Source organism: Rana temporaria, chromosome 8, assembly GCF_905171775.1.
Source record: "Rana temporaria chromosome 8, aRanTem1.1, whole genome shotgun sequence".
NCBI classification, from domain to species: domain Eukaryota; kingdom Metazoa; phylum Chordata; class Amphibia; order Anura; family Ranidae; genus Rana; species Rana temporaria.
Window position 1 is genome coordinate 48,957,462 of NC_053496.1, and position 18,756 is coordinate 48,976,217.

Here is an 18,756-nt window from a genome sequence, read left to right on the forward strand (position 1 = left end):
CGTCGCGATTCTCAACACATTGGCGCGTCATAATTTTGCGCAAAGCACTTCGGGAAATTTGCAAACGGAGCATGCACGGGAGTGCGCCTAATTTAAATGGTACCCGCTCCATTTGAATTGGGCCGCCTTGCGCCGGACGTGTTTACGATACACCGCCGCAAGTTTACAGGTAAGTGCTTTGTGGATCCGGCACTTAGACTAAAAACTTGTGGCGGTGTAACGTAAACGGGTTACGTTACGCTGCGCCGCAGGTACGAGAATCTGGCCCAGTAGTGGTAAAAAAAAAGCACTTGTGGGTTTAACTATTCATTTATTTTTGTATAATTCTCCATTAAGGGGGTGTGGCAAGGGGTGTGTCCTATGCCTACATACTTTTACCAATAGGTGTCCCTCATTCCCATCTCAAAAAGTTGGGAGGTATGATTTAAAGGGAATATATAGTCACAGCATACTCTTTAATTTTATAACATCAGCATTGTAACAACAATACAAACAATAGTTATTATTGACAATCCAAGATAAGCTTACTTAAAAAATATCCTTTCATGTTGTGACTGCTTCCTGTCTGCTGACCGTCTCTTTCCACATATTCCTGGATTACCAGCATGCTTTGCAGCTTCTCCATTTCTCAGGACTACATATCCCATGGTACCTTGCTGCCTACAAGCAGTTATTTATGTACTAACTCCACCTCCTAAAACTCCTCCTCTCAGAGGGCAGGCTCTGTAAAATATGTGACACAGCAGCGCCTACTCACAGGGCATAAAATCTATGACCCCCCCCCCCCCCAAGCCTTTTCTGGCACTTTTTTTTAGATATAACAATCACTATTTTAGATTTTTGTTTGCTAGAAAATGTCTTAGAACCCCCAAACTTTATATATTTTTTAAATCAGAGGCCCTATAGAATTACCTGGTTGGGTCTTCAATTTTTTATGTCACACGGTATTTGCGCAACGTTTTTTCAAATGCAATGTATTTAAATGAATTTTAATGCAAAAAAAATAACACATAACCTAATTTTGTTAAAATATAAAAGATGATATTATGCCGAGTAAATAGATACCAAACATGTCATGCTTTAAAATTGCTCATGCTCGTGCAACGGGGACAAATGTAAATTTTACTATCTATAGGTGACACTTTAAAAGTCTTTACAGGTTATGACATTAGATTTACACAGAAGGTCTGGTGCTAGAATTATTTTTCATGATCTGACAGTGACACTGATACCTCACATGTGTGGGATGATTACTGTTTGCATGCATGCAAAACACGCGTGCATTAACTTTTGTGTGCAAACATTGGGGGATGGGGGCACTTTAACCACTTCCTTACTGGGCACTTAAACCCCCTTCCTGACCAGAGGACTTTTTGCGATTCGTCACTGCGTCGCTTTAACTGAAAAATGCGCGGTCGTGCGACGTGGCTCCCAAACAAAATTGACGTCCTTTTTTCCCCACAAATAGAGCTTTCTTTTGGTGGTATTTGATCACCTCTGCAGTTTAGAGAAAAATAGAGCGACAATTTTGAAAAAAAAAATAATATTTTTTACTTGTTGCTAAAAAATAAATAGCTCAATTTTTTTTTCTCAGTCTAGGCTGATACGTATTTTACATATTTTTGGTAAAAAACAAAAAACAAAAATCGCAATAAGCGAATGGTTTGCGCAAAAGTTATAGCGCCTACAAAATAGGGGACAGAATTATTATTATTTTTTTTACTAGTAATGGCAGCGATCTGTGATTTTTATCGGTACTGCGACATTATGGCGGACACATCGGACACTTTTGACACATTTTTGGCACCATTCACATTTATACTGCGATCAGTGCTATAAATATGCACTAATTGCTGTATAAATGTGACTGGCATAACTGTGACACTAGGGGGTGAGGGAGGGGTTAAATGTGTACCTTAGTGAGTGTTACTAACTGTAGGGGGAGGGGGGTGACTGGGGGAGGTGACCAATCTGTGTCCCTATGTACAAGAGACACAGATCGGTCTCCTCTCTCCCTGACAGGACGTGGATCTGTGTGTTTACACACACAGATCCACATCCTTGTCTCTGTAACCGCCGATCGCGGGAGCCTGGCGACTCATACGAGGAGCCTGGCGGGAGCCTGGCGACTCATACGAGAAGCCTGGCGGGAGCCTGGCGACTCATACGAGGAGCCTGGCGGGAGCCTGGCGACCCAAACGACTCATGGGACATGTCCGCTGGCCCGAGAACCCGCGCATCGCGTCCAAGTGATTTGACGCATGCGTGGAAGCATTGAACTTCCAGGTTCGCGCACGTCGCCGGGTCATTGTCACGTCGCCGCGCCGTCACCGCGTCGTCACCACGTATTCTGTCCGTGCGGAATTTGGTCTGATGGTGTGTACAGCCATCCGACCAAATGATCCCAGCGGACATGTCTGATGAAAACGGTCCGCGGACTGTTTTCATCGGACATGTTTGGTCGTCTGTACGAGGCCTTAGGCTTCATAATACACACAGCTGTACAGTGTGCAGAGCCTGCATTATGACATTCCTGGGGCTAGACATGTACGGCTCATTTAGTTCTGAATCGAAATTCTGAAACATTACAATAGTAACAAAATTAAATGAATCCGAAATAATGAAACAAATGTTTCGGCCGAAATTTGAATTCAAATTGTTTTCAAAACGTTTTCGAATCAAATTTGAATACTTTTTGAATTTTGGAAGAGAATAAAAAATTGAATATAAAATAAAGGAATAGAATAGAAAATAATAGAATAACAAATAAAATAATAGAATATAATAAAGTAAAACAAAACAGAATGGAGAATTAAGAACGGAACAAAATATAATAGAAAATAAAGGGATAGGAAAAAAGGAATAGAATAGAACAGAATAAAACAGAATGAAATATAATAGAAAATAAAAGAACAAACTAAAATAGAAGAGAAAAAATAAATGCAATACAATACAATAAAAAAGAGAATACAATAGAATAAAAATAGAAAGGATATAACTATCTTTTAAAATTTGAATTTCAAATAGAATGAATTTGAATTCAAATAGAAAAAAAAGGAATAGAATAGAAATAAACAATGGGATAAAATAGAAAGAATGAAATCTTCTTCTGAGATTTGAGAAATAAAAATCGCTGAGATGGACTTTTAAGGCACAGTTTGTAAAGCTAGGGGTATTAAAGTAAGTATTTAGATTCTCTAAATACTTACTTTAAAGGGTTTGTAAAGGATTTTTTTTTTATCTTAATAGCTTCCTTTTCCTTAATGCAGTGCTGTTTTCATGTCCTCATTGTTGGTTTTTGCTCTCAAGTTGCTGTAATTCTTCTTTGCTCTCCACACTTCCTGGTTGTCTGTTTCCTGATAACCACAGTGCTGGGAGCTTTCTTTCTGTGGTCACTAATCAAGGAGGTGTGATTACTGTGTGTCTAAAACCCCACAGCACCAATCAGTTTCGTTTTCCAAACCATCACTGCCCTGTATTGGCTCTGTGGCTCTGTACAGCAGAGGCAGGAAACAACATGCACACACGAAACTAGAAACTACAGGTACATTATATGATTGATTTTTATCTATTTTTAATCGTTTTTAAAAGGAATCAGTTAACTATTATGTCTCTATACCCTGTAAACAGTCATTTCAGCAAAAAAATAATTTTCATTTACAACTCCTTTAATACTCCTAACTTCACAAACTGTGCCTTAAAAGTCCATCTCAGGGGTTTTTATTTCTTGGTTCATATACTGGAGGGGGCACTAAAATGCATAATATTACAGTTTCCCATTGTTTGCCATTTGAATTAGAATTTCAATAGAATAGAAAAGAATAGAATAGAATAGAATAGAATAGAATAGAAAATAAAAGAATAGAATAGAATTAAATAGAAAAAATATAACTATCTTCCAGATTTTCAAATTTCAAAGAGAAGACATTTGAATTCTAATAGAATAAATAGAAACAACATCAGAATAGAATAAAAAGAATATAACTATCTTCCAAAATCCGAATTTAGATAGAATAAATTACAATAGGATGGAAAAGAATAAAATAAAAAAATAGAATAGAAAATAATAGAATAGAATAGAAAATAATAGAATTAAAAATGAAATAATAGAATAGAAAAACAATAGAATAGAATAGAAAGAATATAACAATATAACTATCTTCCAATATTCGAATTTCGAATAGAATACAATTACATTCAAATAGAATAGAAAAGAATAGAATATAATAGGAAAAACAATAGAATAAAATGGAATTTAAAGAATATAACTATTTTCCAAAATTCAAACCTCGAATAGAATAAATTTGATTTTAAATCGAATTGAACTCTAATTCCCAAAACAAATTAAACAAATTTATGTAAATAACGAAACGAAAAACAATTTTTTTTCCGTTCTGCACATGTCTACCTGGAACCCGCGTTGTGCAGCCACCCATTGAGATGCATTACAAGAAGTCATGCGCACCCGCATGTATGATGTATGCTCAGATCGTCCACTATCAGTATCAGTGCGCATGCGCATGCTTTATACAACCCCTGGTACATGACTGCGTACAGCCGCCTCTTCCAATGCAGGGTTCTGGGGATGTCTCTGGGCAGGCTTGGCGCACTGTACGGCTGAAAAGTGTATAAAGAGAGTACAGAAAAAAAGTTATATCTTTTTACTACTTCCTGGAATAATTGATTTCCTTTGTATTAGGTGTTGGGAAATGACTCCGTTACAAATATAACAGTTCTATTTTTTGTTGTAGATGAAGGCGATACAGCTACTCCAGCCCCTGACGCAGGTAAGCAGACCGTTATATATCTGTTCCCAAATGTATTTGCCGGATCCATTTCCTGATGTAGCCAGACAGCTGTGCCCCCCCCCCCCCGTACTTCGGGGCTCTACAGCAGTGACGTGGTGCTGATAGAGACCCCCTCGGCTGTACAACAAGCAGAAGTAAGGGGCGCACACTGAAGATACCCCATTCTAAAGGCCAGTAAAATCAGGCAAAAATTTCCGGAAGAGGAACAATTGGTCGATTTATCTGTTCGTTACTATAGCTCTTTAGGCAGCCGATTCCGATGAATAAAATAGGAAGGTGCAAGCTATAATTTTTTTCCCGTAAGTTAAAGGCGTTGTAAAGTCAGTCACAAAATTGTATTTATTAAGATAATAAAAACTGTGTGCAGAAATCAGGGTGCCTTGACGGGGGCCTGTAGCTTACGCATATATTTGCAAACATGTGCAAACTAAACCACTGTTCTTATAGTGGAGTTCCACCCATAAATATAACATTACATCAGTAGTTTTAAAAAAACATTTTTTTTTAGATGCCTTCAAAGTGTTTTTGCTAGGCAGAATAGTTAATCTTCCCACTTCCTGCACCTAGGTGCTTAATGCTTCCTAACCTACACCGCACAGACTCCTGGGAATGTAGTGGGTGTAACTTTCCAGGAGTCTGTGCACTCCCCAGTCTCAAAGAATCATGTGACTTGGACAGCACAGGTGCTGAAACCTGATCTGACACTGCTTGTGCAGCACTGAGCATGTGCGAGATCTGCAAGGCTGAAATCCAGGAAGTCATACAGTCTGGCTTCATGATGCCCAAACTTAAGATGGCCCCAGTCAATTTCTATTTTATAAAGTGTCTAAATGCTGTAACAACCTAACAAAACGGACCTTAGTTTACGGACGAACTTTACTAGAATACATTAAGCTTGTGTATTACAGGGGTATTTATATTTAAAAAGTGAAATTGTGGCCGGAACTCCGCTTTAACACATATTGTTAGACAGGTCAATTTGGTTGGTCACTGGTTGGTTGGTAAGTTTGAGCTTGGAAATATCTTTGTATTTGTTTGACATATGTCCCCCTTCCAGTGCTCCTTGCAGATATAGGTGGGGGTAGTGGCCACTTGTTTGTATGGTCAGTCATAAACTTGATGGGTTGGTTGGTCATAATCTTGGTTGGTCGATCATAACCTTGATTGGTTGACCAGTAATAATATTGGTAAGTTGGTTGGTCATAATCTTGGTTGGTTGGTCATAATCTTGGTGTATTGGCTGGTCGGTAATATTATTGGTGCGTTGGTTGGTCAGAATCTTGGTTGGTTGGTCAGTAATAATAATCATGGTGGGTTGGTTGATCATAATTTTGGTTGTTTGGTCGGTAATAATCTTGGCGGGTTGGTTGGTCATAATCTTGGTGGGTTGGTCAGTAATAATAATCTTGGTGGGTTGGTCAGTAATAATAATCTTGGTGGGTTGGTTGGTCATAATCTTGGTGGGTTGGTCAGTAATAATAATCTTGGTGGGTTGGTCAGTAATAATAATCTTGGTGGGTTGGTTGATCATAATTTTGGTTGGTTGGTTGGTCGGTAATAATAATCTTGGTGGGTTGGTTGGTCATAATCTTGGCGGGTTGGTTGGTCATAATCTTGGTGGGTTGGTTGGTTATAATCTTGGTGGGTTGGTCAGTAATAATAATCTTGGCGGGTTGGTTGGTCATAATCTTGGTGGGTTGGTCAGTAATAATAATCTTGGTGAGTTGGTTGGTCATAATCTTGGTGTATTGGCTGGTCGGTAATATTATTGGTGGGTTGGTTGGTCATAATCTTGGTTGGTTGGTCAGTAATAATAATCTTGGTGTGTTGGTTGATCATAATTTTGGTTGGTTGGTTGGTCGGTAATAATAATCTTGGTGGGTTGGTCGGTAATAATAATCTTGGTGGGTTGGATGGTCATAATCTTGGCGGGTTGGTTGGTCATAATCTTGGTGGGTTGGTTGGTTGGTTAAAATTGTTTGGAGTTGTTTAGAAGGTGTAATATAACCTGTCTGTGTTCCAGATGACTCTGCGGACAAAGTTACACCAACCACTGGAGGTAAGCAAATATAACAAATATATAGAATGTAGAAAGAACATCCGCATAATGATGCAGATCACATAAATTGGCGCAAACCTCAGAAATGATGTTCAAAGAACTGTAAATGGTAGCCAATCGGAAACCCTCTCTAGGGCTTGTTCACCCATCCAGCCTACCTGAACTGGGGCATGCGGCTGCCCGAGGATGTACACACGCTTTGGGGATGCATTGTGGCTGTGACAAAAATCAAATGGTAGGTCACATTTGGCGGGCTGATCACGGCCTATTCAAGTAAATGATCTGCACTGCAACCACATAGATGTGACGCAGGGGGTTGGCTTTTTCAGGTTACAATAGGAGGTGAAATATCACTTCCTTATCGCCTGTCAAATGCCTCTAAAAAGCGTTCTATTGCAGATTACATTTACAAATGGATGGCGAGGTCTGCCACATGTTGACATGAGCCATTTGAGGGTTTTTAAAATATAAAAAATACGGTAATAAAAAAAATATACATAGCGGCCTGCTCCTGTTGGGCTGGCGCTGCTTTAAATTTAGAAGGGAGTCTGAGTGTTAGTCGACACATATCATTTTGGCTAAATTTGGCCTCTGTTCCAGCCGTGGCTGTGCTGGGAGTGACCACCGTTGTTCTTCTGGGGTGTTGTTACCACCCCAGGCCAAGGGTGGCAGCAGCTAAGTCAGGGTGATATTGGGTGTCTCCCCTCGGCAGCCAATCAGTGGGGGTTGGTTGTCCCGCTGTGCATGCTGGGGAGGGGTACTTAAGAGACGGACGCCACTGGACTGAGATCGTCGATCCTTGGTCTGTCGTCCCACCACCTTGTGGCCCTCTTGGCCGGGGGTGCGTGCTCCTGCAATCCTGGCTCCAGGTCCGGGGTTGTGATCTGTTTAACCACTTCCATACCAGGCATTTACGCACCTTCCTGCCCAAGCCAATTTTTAGCTTTCAGCGCTGTCGCACTTTGAATGACAATTGCGCGGTCATGCTACACTGTACCCAAACAATTTTTTTATCATTTTGTTCCCACAAATAGAGATTTCTTTTGGTGGTATTTGATCACCTCTGCGATTTTTTATTTTTTGCACAACAACTAAAAAAAGACTGGAAATTTTGGAAAAAAAATACTTTTTATTTTTTTCTGTAATTTTTTTTATAAATAAGTACGTTTTCTTTTTCAATTATGGGCACCGCTGAGGTCGCACTGATGGGCACCGATGAGGTGGCACCGGTGGGCACTGATAGGCGGCACTGATGGACACTGATAGGCGGCACTGATGGGCACTGATAGGTGGCGCTGGTATGCGGCACTGATGGGCACTTATAGGCGGCACTGATGGGCACTCATAGGCGGCACTGATGGGCACTCATAGGCGGCACTGATGGACACTCATAGGCGGCACTGATGGGCACTTATAGGTGGCACTGATGGGTACTTATGAGTGGCACTGATGGGTACATATGGGTGGCACTGATGGGTTCATATGGGTGGCACTGATTGGTGGCACAGATGGGCACTGATAGGTGGGCACTGGGCATGAATGGGCACTGAGAGGTGGCACTGATGGACACTGAGGGGTGCACTGATGGACACTGAGGGGTGGCACTTGTTTATTTACTATTTTGCCAATCAGTGCCCATGTTGCCAGTCAGTGCCCATTTGTGGGCACTGATTGGCATCTATTGTGCCTATTTTTTTACATGTGGATGGCCATAGGGGATGTACCTGGCCATCCACATGTTGCCCCCTTCCCTGGTGGTCCTGGCGGCTTCCCTGTGGTCTAGTGTGGGCATCAGCGCGAACCCCCCCTGTCAGGAGAGTCCCCGATCGGCTCTCCTCTACTCGCCTCTATCAAACGCGAGTGAGGAAGAGCCGATCAACGGCTCTTCCTGTTTACATCGTGATCAGCCGTGATTGGACACGGCTGATCACGTGGTAAAGAGCCCCCGCCGGAGGCTCTTTACCGAGATCGGAGATGCAGGGTGTCAGACTGACACCCTGCATCACCGATCGCCATGCTGCACGCCCCCACGGGCACGTGCCGGCATGCTATCCTGCTGGACATCAATAGACGTCCAGTCAGGATTACACAACCACTTCCCGGACGTCAATTTTCTAGTATTGACCGGGCGGGAAGTGGTTAAGTAGGCCCAGTAGTCAGACTGAGTCTACGTTTTCAAGGTGATCCTGTGCTGTCTGTCCTGGAGGGAGAAAGCCGCTTGATGAAGGACCTATCTTGGAGAGGACCAAGAAAGAGGCTGGTGCGCACAGTCCGGCTGCTAGGCCAGTGAGAGAGACCTATCCGGGTGAGCAAAACCCACTCTGGCTAGAGTGGCGACGAGAGCTGTGTTGCTGGAAGCGGGAGTGTTTCCTGATTGAAATTATGCACCTGAACCTCTCTAGAAGATAGAGGTAACATGCCGCCCGAAAATATTCAGCAGCTTCGGGGGTAGTGCCACTGCTACATATACAATAGAGATTAGCATATGACTTAATTATGGTTTTTACTTTCTGCCATAAGATGGCGCTCTATGCAAGCTCAAACCCTTTTGTGACAGTTGAATTGCAGTCGTACAAAACAGACAGTCTTTCATTTTACCTGAAACAGTTGCATGTATTGCAATAGGTTGACGCATGTTGCATTAGAGTACCACCATTTTTGTTGAGAAAAGAACATTCCCCTCTGGGCAATCTATGGACAATGGGATTTTTATCAAACTTTGTTGCAGATTCCTACCGTGTTGTGAGGAACATGTGGTGGCTGTCTTAGTTTTCTTTTCTTTTTTTATCCTTTTTCCCCTCTGTTTTCCCCTGGTAATCCGAATTGTAACACTCCTCTTGTATTAGAGCCCCCCCCCCCCCACACTTTGGATTAAGAACCACAGGGGTCACATTTGGACAGCAGAATTGTCAGTCTGGGGGAATGGGGTGTTAGATACAGTAACAAATTTAAACCAAACTCCAGCAAATACTTTATAATCATTTGCTGCAAACAAGTTTTTTTCTTTCCTTTTGGGATAAAGATTTTACATAATAAAAAAGCTGATTAATGTTTCGGGAGGTGCGAGTAACAACACTGTAGAAGGTGTCATGCAAGGGGACATACAAGGTGTCATGTAAGGTGTAATGCAATGTGTCATGCATGGTGACATAGAAGATGCCATGCAAGGTGACAGAAGGTGTCATGCAAGGTGGCATGCAGAGTGTTGTGTTAGGTGTGAGGTAAGGTGTCATGCAAGGTGACCAATAAGGTGTCATGCAAGGTGACCAATAAGGTGTCATGCAAGGTGACCAATAAGGTATCATGCAAGGTGACCAATAAGGTGTCATGCAAGGTGACCAATAAGGTATCATGCAAGGTGTAATGTGATATGTCATGCAATGTGTCATGCAAGGTGACAGAAGATATCATGCAAGTTGACATAAAAGGTGTCATGCAAGATGTAATGGAATGTGTCATGTAAGGTGACGTACAGGGTGACATGCAAGGTGTCATCTAAGATGTCATGCAAAGTGGCATGTGAGGTGGCATGTAAGGTTTGATGTAAGAGGTTATTCAAGGAGTCATGTAAGGTGTCATGCAAAGTGACACAGAAGGTGTCATGCAAGCAGTCATGTTAGGTGTTGTACAAAGTGGCATGTGAGGTGACATGCAAGGTGTCATGTAAGGTGTGATGTAAGGGGTCATGCAAGGTGACCAATAAGGTATACGGCAATGTGTCATGTAAGGTGTCATGTAAGGTGTCATGTAACGTGTCATACAAGATGTCATGTAACGTGTCATGCAATGTGTCATGTAACGTGTCATGCAAGGTGTCATGTAAGGAGTCATGTAAGGTGTCATGTAAGGTGTCATGCAATGTGTCATGTAAGGTGTCATGCAAGGTGTCATGCAAGGTGTCATGTAAGGTGTCATGTAAGGTGTCATGCAAGGTGTCATGCAATGTGTCATGCGAGTTGCCATGTAAGGTGTCATGCAAGGTGTCATGCAATGTGTCATGCAATGTGTCATGCAATGTGTCATGCAAGGTGTCATGCAAGGTGTCATGCAATGTACCATGTAAGGTGTCATGCAAGGTGTCATGCAAGGTGTCATGCAATGTGTCATGCAAGGTGTCATGTAAGGTGTCATGCAATGTGCCATGTAAGTTGTCATGCAATGTGCCATGTAAGGTGTCATGCAAGGTGTCATGTAAGGTGTCATGCAATGTGCCATGTAAGGTGTCATGCAATGATTGACACAGATGTGAAGGGTCCCTGAAGGTTTTCAGCAATTTTTTGGCATTTATATAAATTAATCTGTATTGTCCCAAGAGGGAAATAAGATGATTATTTGCTGATATAACTCATGCAGACCTCAAGCAGCAGCTCACAAGCCACAGGTGGCCCCCGGATTCCTTTATGTGGCTCCACTTTCTGCAGGTGCTCAGTGATTGTCTATCTGAAACCTGCTGCATCCCACATCTCCTGCCACTGTGACACCAGGCAGGTCACGCTTGATCTTCAGATCATCTCATGGAGGGGGCTGCTTCACACCGTCCAGCTTTCATTTATTTATTCATGTAAAACCTCTATCCCAAAAGGAAAATAACTGTTTTCTGTAACTGGTTATAACATATTAGATGGAGTTTGGCTTAAATTTTTTAGTGTATCTAAATCTGCTAGTACATTTAACACCCCCAGCCCCCTTGTCCAAGGGTCCAAAGGTGCCCCCTGTGCTCCTTCATCCAGAGTAAATGCACTCTAACACAGGAGGTGTGTTACTGGCCAGATCACCAGGTGGAGACTAATGCAGCCACCACATCTAATGTTTGGTAAGCTTCAATATATTACATTTTGGGTTTTGGGTTTAATACGGCTTTCATTTTCTGTGTGAAGAGATTTTTTAATTCGCCACTAGAGGGAGCTCTGTACTTGCCTCTTTAATACTTTTACAACAGCAATGCATATATACTGTATGTGGCGGCAGGGATAGTGGGCCCTAATGCCCAACCACCACATTCACTATATTATCAAAAGTATTGGGACAAATGCCTTTACACACACATATCAAGAAAGTTGACCATCACTGCTCTACAATGCTTGCTGCTGACTCTGGCAGTTGTGGGGTTAGGCCACCAGATGGAGCCACCCCCTTAGTTATTTTTTTTCTAGTGCCCTCCGCCTGCAGATGGCACTATAACCCTCTTGTTCTAATCAAAATGGTGTCCCTTGAGAAAAGAATATTACAGAGAGTACAGAAATTTTATTTTTTTACTGGGAGAATAGCAATGGCAGCCAATATATTAATTGTAGGGTTTTGCATTGTTTGAAAACATTTTCAAGTACTATTTGTTTATTTATTTTCTTGCTGCCATGTTTGAATGGGACTCACAAGTTGAGGGGGGTCTGTACTATCCGTCAGGTTCCGCCCCCCAGTCTTCATCCTCTTTTTTTTTTCTGGCAGACTGTAAGGAGGTGGAGTATCCCTGCACTCGGGTGTACTCCGTACAGAAGCCGGTCAAGCAATGCATCAGCTACTTGTGTGTCACCAGGTACGACCAAACCCTTTAAATTCCGCTCTGCTAGGAGAACAAACAATTGTTTCTAGATTTGTAAAGCCCCCCTGGACTTTAAAATTAAAATCTGGCCAGCTAATAAAAACCCCCTTTTGGTGGTTTATTCCCCTCCCCCATATAGCAAGTAGACCCAACCCGTTTCGCGGGACTTGCCTTCCCCTTCTTCAGGGCCTCTGCTCCACAACACGCCGGCATTCTGTAGATCCGCTGATCAAATTTATTTTACCCTCTCAGAGCCTAAGTGCTCTCCCTGAAATACAGCCCTGAAGAAGTGGGATGCAGTTACCCCGAAACACGTTGGTTCTACTTGTATTATTTTATTATTATCTTAAATAAACAGTTATAATAAATCACCAAGTGAGGCGTTTTTCTGGATACCGGGAACTTGTGTTTAATCACCCAATTGTTCCCAGCAGCAACAACCACATTGCCGTTATCAAAAAGGTAGCTGCCCTAGACCCCAATGGAGTCGATCACCTACCACCTACAGTTAGGGGTACAACCCATTGGAAGCAATTGCCTCTATACCCTTCACATAGAATCCTGGCAGCCTTCAGCCGTACAAGTCCAGCGCTGTCTCCCCCCCCAACTTGTTCGCACATAAGCACTCTATTAAGAGATCTATTAATAAATTCTTAACTGCCATAATTTGTATTTTTAGTAGGAGTGGAGTTCATTTTTAATTTATTATGAAGATTAGGGACCAATTATCAATGACTGTATCAACACTGACTTTTCTATTCACTTTTGGCAGTGTACGTCGTGTATACATGGTGAACAAAGAGATCTGTAAGCGGCTTATGTGTAAGGAGCACGAAGTTATGGAAGGTAAGTGCTGTTTGTTACGACCAATAGGTTATGGTCTATTTTACTCTGTTTGTTTAAAGAAGAAGTCTCCTGGGCTTTGAAAAATTAAATACTGGTTTAAAAATGTATTTAGAATTACCTGTGTTTGCTTTTCACAAAAATTGCTGAATGTTTGTGCAGAAACTCCCTTTCTTTCTTGCATTCCTGGCTGTCAGCTCCTCCCCTGCCAAAAGCCCAATTTGTGGACATTCCTATTGATGAGCTCAGTTGCCACTGTCACCTGTGAAGTGAGTGCGCCTGTCAGGCATTCCTGATGGGTGTGCTGACACCATTCAAGTGTGTCGGTCTAAGGCCCCGTACACACGTCCGAGGAACTCAACGTGCCAAACACATCGAGTTCCTCGTCGAGTTCAGTGTTGAAGCCGCTGAGGATCTCGGCAGGCCGACTTTCCTCATTGAACAACGAGGAAATAGAGAACATGTTCTCTATTTGTAAAAAATGTTGGGATAGTGGCGCTGCAAATTGGATCAGCCTAGGGTGTTCACAGTCCCTGTATAATCACAGGTGTTGGGTAATCTGTTTGTAGGAAAAAGTCCAATCCAATAGACCTCCCTATTAGGAAACACAATCCTTCAGATACCCTATTTAATGGTGCCAATAGTATAGCTACCTCAGAGAGGGTTATTGTGGGAGTGTCCTCTGAGGTAGCTATACTATTGGCACCATTAAATAGGGTATCTGAAGGATTGTGTTTCCTAATAGGGAGGTCTATTGGATTGGACTTTTTCCTACAAACAGATTACCCAACACCTGTGATTATACAGGGACTGTGAACACCCTAGGCTAGGGTGACCAGACATCCCCAGTTTCAGGGGACAGTCCCCTGATTGAGGACACTGTCCCCGGACCAAGTCTGTCCCTGGTTTTGTCCCCAGATTGGATTTAATAGGGGGCAGGGGCAATTTCAAAGACAGTCAGTGCAGAATTAAAATAAAATAAAATTAGAATTACACCCCCGCTCCGCCGTGCCTACTAGCATAGGGGGGTTGTATTTTTCCCATTATCTGTGCCCCTTTCTGATGATCATTTGCTGGTCGGAGTGGAGGGAATATTTCTTTCGTTTCGGGTGCATGCCCATTCAGCTTTGCTCGCATGTTCTTCTGCTTTGGCTTAAATCCTGGCCAGCCACCTGCCTATCTCCTTGCCTTCCTCCGCTCCCCATCCAGTAGTAGCCGGGGCCCGAAGAGTAAGACTTGAGAGGCTGTGAGGCGGGCGGCGACGGGCAGAGAGACGCTGATTGTTGCCATTACTAGTAAAGAAAAAATATGTCCCCGGATTTCATTTAAAAAATCTGGTCACCTTACCCTAGGCTGATCCAATTTGCAGCGCCACTATCCCAACATTTTTTACATTTTCACTGATCTCACCATTGAGGTTCCTTAGGGAGGCAGCAGCACTAATTCACATCCTAAGCACGGACTCCCCCCTATTTTTAGGTTCTCTATTTGGCCCGACGAGTTCATTCGTCGGCTTCCTCGCTGAAAAGTGTACACACGACTGAGTTTCTCGGCAGAATCCAGCTCCGATCGAGTTTCTGGCTGAATTCTGCCGAGAAACTCGGTCGTGTGTACGGGGCCTTACAGATGAGTCCCAGAGGCTGCCCTTTGCTGTGAACAGTCCTCTGCATATGTGTCCTAATGGAAAACAGAGGCAGAGCGCTGAAATGCCTCCTCGTCCTGCATGACTATTGACTACACATTGTTATTGCTTCCACCAGCTCTGCTATGAGCACGCCGCTGGATCTTTTCCAGGCAGCCACTGTGACACACCCCCACTCTCTGCATGCATTGTGACGGCATTGGTTTTGGGGACGAGAGCTTGGTGCTGAAGGCAAGTGCTGTCATTGAGTGCTAATTAATTATCTGCTACAGAGCAGCATGGTTGGAAAGCAGTAGTTGGGGGTGGGAGGGAGAGCGCACAGTTGACAGCACAAGCTCTGGATCCACTGCACCTTTCAAAACAAGAGAAAATGCTACATGCACACATACATGTCAGGACTTCCTCTTTAGTAGGGACTTTTTACATGTCAAAGGATATGTATTTCTGTCCAACCAGTCCTGGCATTTTCACAGCTCTATCAACATGGTGACCTGATTATTCTCTGCTGTAGTTATGTAACACAGATAGGTCACCCTCATGCCATGGGCGTCCGCTGAAATTTTTTCAGAGGGGGGGCGCTTCGACATCGGTGATACAGAGTCACACTTAACCCTTTCTTAAAACGCTAATGGGGGTTAAAAGCACCCTGCTAGTGGCCGAATAGCACAGCTAAAACGATGGTAAAACGCCGCTTTTTAGTGGCGCTTTACCAATAACGCGGTCAGCTGGCAGTGTGAAATAGCTCTTGAGATAATTCAGCTTCACTCCATGCCCATATAAATATAGCCTCGAGAATGTACAGACCCCCCTTCAGCACAGACCCCTCCATTCAGCACAGATGGACCCCCCTTCAGCACAGACCCCCCATTCTGCACAGACGAACCCCCTCCCCCATCCCATTCAGTACCTCAAATCAGCCATCAGCGCAGCACAGCAGGTTCCCTCCCCCTGTGTACACATAAAGGGGGAGGGGGAGGCAGCTTCACTCGGCTCGCTGTGCCTGTTTGACATCCGGGCCGAGACCGCTCAGACAGCCCGCGGCCGCTAGACTCTTCCACACATTCTCGGTTTTCCAGGGGGGGTCAATTGACCCCCCTTGCCCTATGGAGCGGATGCCCATGCCTCATGCCCCCCCTTCCATCCTGTGACTGGGCAGTGAAGGCACAGCAACAGGCTAATTAAGTCATGTTTCTGTTATCTCCTCCTGTCAGCATGTTCCCTGTCAGTAAATGTAAATGCAGGCACCTTATTGGCTCCTAGTGCTGCCCCTCCCAGTTTGAGTGCTGTTGTACAACAATAAGTCAAATTCAGGTACTCAATATTTCATTCTTGTGCTGGAAGCGAGGAAGGTGAACTCTATGATGATTTTGAGTTTCCATTAGGTGGAATAACTGCTTATACTGGACCTGGATGAAGTTCTTATATTTTGATATTGGTAAATGTTTTTCTGTGGCTGGGATATTAGTAGAAATGCACACACCTGGGAAGGAGCATGTACAGCCCATGAGGAGATGCGTGCATTACCATGAATGGGCTGCTGGTTTGCATGGCACCTGTAGTTTTGCCCCACTTGGAGAAAGCAAAGGGTCCTTCTACACAGAGGTATAGATGATGGAGAAAGCCTCTTTTGTCTTTGGCCATCAACTCCTTCCTCTCTGTGTTCCCCTCTAATAGGGCCCCAAGAGCTCAGGTTTGGTTGGTAACAATTTAGTGTGTGTATTAATTTGTTCTCAAGCACCTCCTGTAGCCTGAATAACTGCTTATACTGTACCTGGATGAAGTTCTTATATGTTAACATTGATAAAATGTAGAAACATGTTTTTCAATGTGTGAGATATGACTAGCTATGCATTTGACTGGGGAAGAGCATGTACGGCCCATGAGGAGCAGTCTGCATTACCATGAATGGTCTGCTGGTGGGGTTGGCATTTAAAGTGGAGGTTCACCCTAAAAACAATTTTTTTACAATAAAAAGTACAATAGTAAGTACATTTCATTTCGACAGGTTTTTTTTTTTTTTTTTTTGCTCTGTACTTACCTTTTATACCCGGATTTTGTCCAGGGCTTCCGCGTTCTCACGACTCTGGGACTGGGCATTCCTATTCCAGCCTCAGGGTTCCGATGACTGCGGGACAGGGCGTTCCTATTCTTCCATTCGATGATTGACGGCTTGTGAAACAGGTGACCTGTCGCACAACACGCGTCACCAGATTTCTGGAAATACCCGAGCTAAGAGTCTGCACTATACGGCGCCTGCGCCCGCCGTGTAGAGCTGACTGCGCAGTCGCCGCATAGTGCCGACTCGCAGCTCCGCTCTTTCCCGACGTCTGGTGACGCGCGTTATGCGACAGGTCACCTGTTTCACAAGACGTCAATCATCGTACGGAAGGATAGGAACGCCCAGTCAAGCAGTCATCGGAACCGGGAAGCCCTGGACAACATCAGGATATAAAAGGTATGTACCAAGAAAAAAAAAATGCCGAAATGTATTGTCCTTAATATGCTGTATCTGCTAAATGCAATTTACATTTTTTTTTTTTTGGGTGAACCCCCGCTTTAAGTGCACCTGTTGTTTTGTCCCACTTGAAGGAAGCGTGAGGAACAGTCTGCATTACCACCAGTTTTAATCAGCACCTCACTGCCTGTCTTTTTTGTTTTTTTCCCCAACATAGATGAAAAGTGTCGCCAGCTAGCCGGACTTCCGCCACGGCGCCTCCCGCCACCAGAGGAAGAGACTGTGGATGGAAATTAAGCAAACTAAAACTGCAATGAACCTCAATTATAACCCAACCCAGTATTATAAAGCCAAACCCTGTGCCCCAGTTTAAAGAGCACTGACTTTAGATTAAAGAATGCCACTTTTATATCCTTACACTCCCTTGTTCCTAGTAGTAGTATTAAGCCGATGTTGTGGATTATTTACTGTGCCTGGCATTGAGTGACAACCAGTGGCACTATGGGGTTGACAATGGAGCAGACCATTATCCTGCAACTCCTTTCATCAAAAGCCTTCTTTATGGAGTCATGTTCAGTCATGACCAATAGTACCAACAGTACTGCTGACTGGTGCTTGATCATTCACACACAGTGGGAACATATAATGAGAGGCCTATGGGTTTTTTTTGATTGCAGGGTATGCCCACCTTCTAAAATGTGTAGGCTTCCATTGCTGACCTCCTTCTTAAAATTCTAGTTCCCTTGCTGTCGCGCTGATCAGTGTTACAAAGTTACCTTGTACAGTCTGAATGATCACTGAGGAGTGGAGACTGAGGACATTTTTTCACCTATCTGCAACAGACTGATGGCATGATTCCCTGAGGTTTTTATGCTCTGCTTGAACACTGTGGGTTGGGGCTCAAAAGTGTTTTTTTTTTGTAAAAATAACAGTAAGTACCGGTTCACACAGGGGCAACCCGACTTACAGCGCGACTTTGCAGGCGACTTCAGAGCGACTTGGAGCTGCCTTTGGCTGTGGCCAATCACAGAATAGTCAGCTCTGTAGGAGGGAGGGGTTTGCCTGAGTAAACGTTTTTATTTTCCTGTAAAGTTGCTTCAGTTAAGACATAGATCCGACTTTGGAGGCAACTTCCATTGAAATCAATGGGTACAAGTTGCCTAGAAGTCGCCTTGAAGTAGTACAGGAACCTTTTCTGAAGTCGGAGCAACTTCAATAGTGTACATTAAGACGGCTCTCATTCACTTCAACGGAATTTCTCATGTCGCGGGACTTGGGGCGACACAAGTCGGATCCCAAGTCGCTGTAGTGTGAACCGGCACTAAAGCTTTTTATATATGTATTATACTATTGACGTATATTGTAACAAGTCATAGATGTATTCATCCAGACTCTTTAGGTTTCTAATGC

General features: G+C 43.4%; 1 protein-coding gene across 1 annotated transcript in view; it reads left to right on the forward strand.

Annotated features, from left to right (window-relative positions):
• The window catches only part of LOC120946911 (microfibrillar-associated protein 5-like), a 46,049-nt gene extending 27,789 nt beyond the window's left edge, over positions 1-18,260 (forward strand). The window contains exons 4-8 of the mRNA XM_040361736.1: positions 4,752-4,787; positions 6,832-6,867; positions 12,313-12,400; positions 13,179-13,252; positions 17,564-18,260. Coding sequence (XP_040217670.1) covers positions 4,752-4,787; positions 6,832-6,867; positions 12,313-12,400; positions 13,179-13,252; positions 17,564-17,643 — 314 coding nt within the window. The 3' untranslated portion in view covers positions 17,644-18,260. The remainder of the gene's footprint in view (positions 1-4,751; positions 4,788-6,831; positions 6,868-12,312; positions 12,401-13,178; positions 13,253-17,563) is intronic.
• The last annotated feature ends 496 nt before the right edge of the window (positions 18,261-18,756 follow it).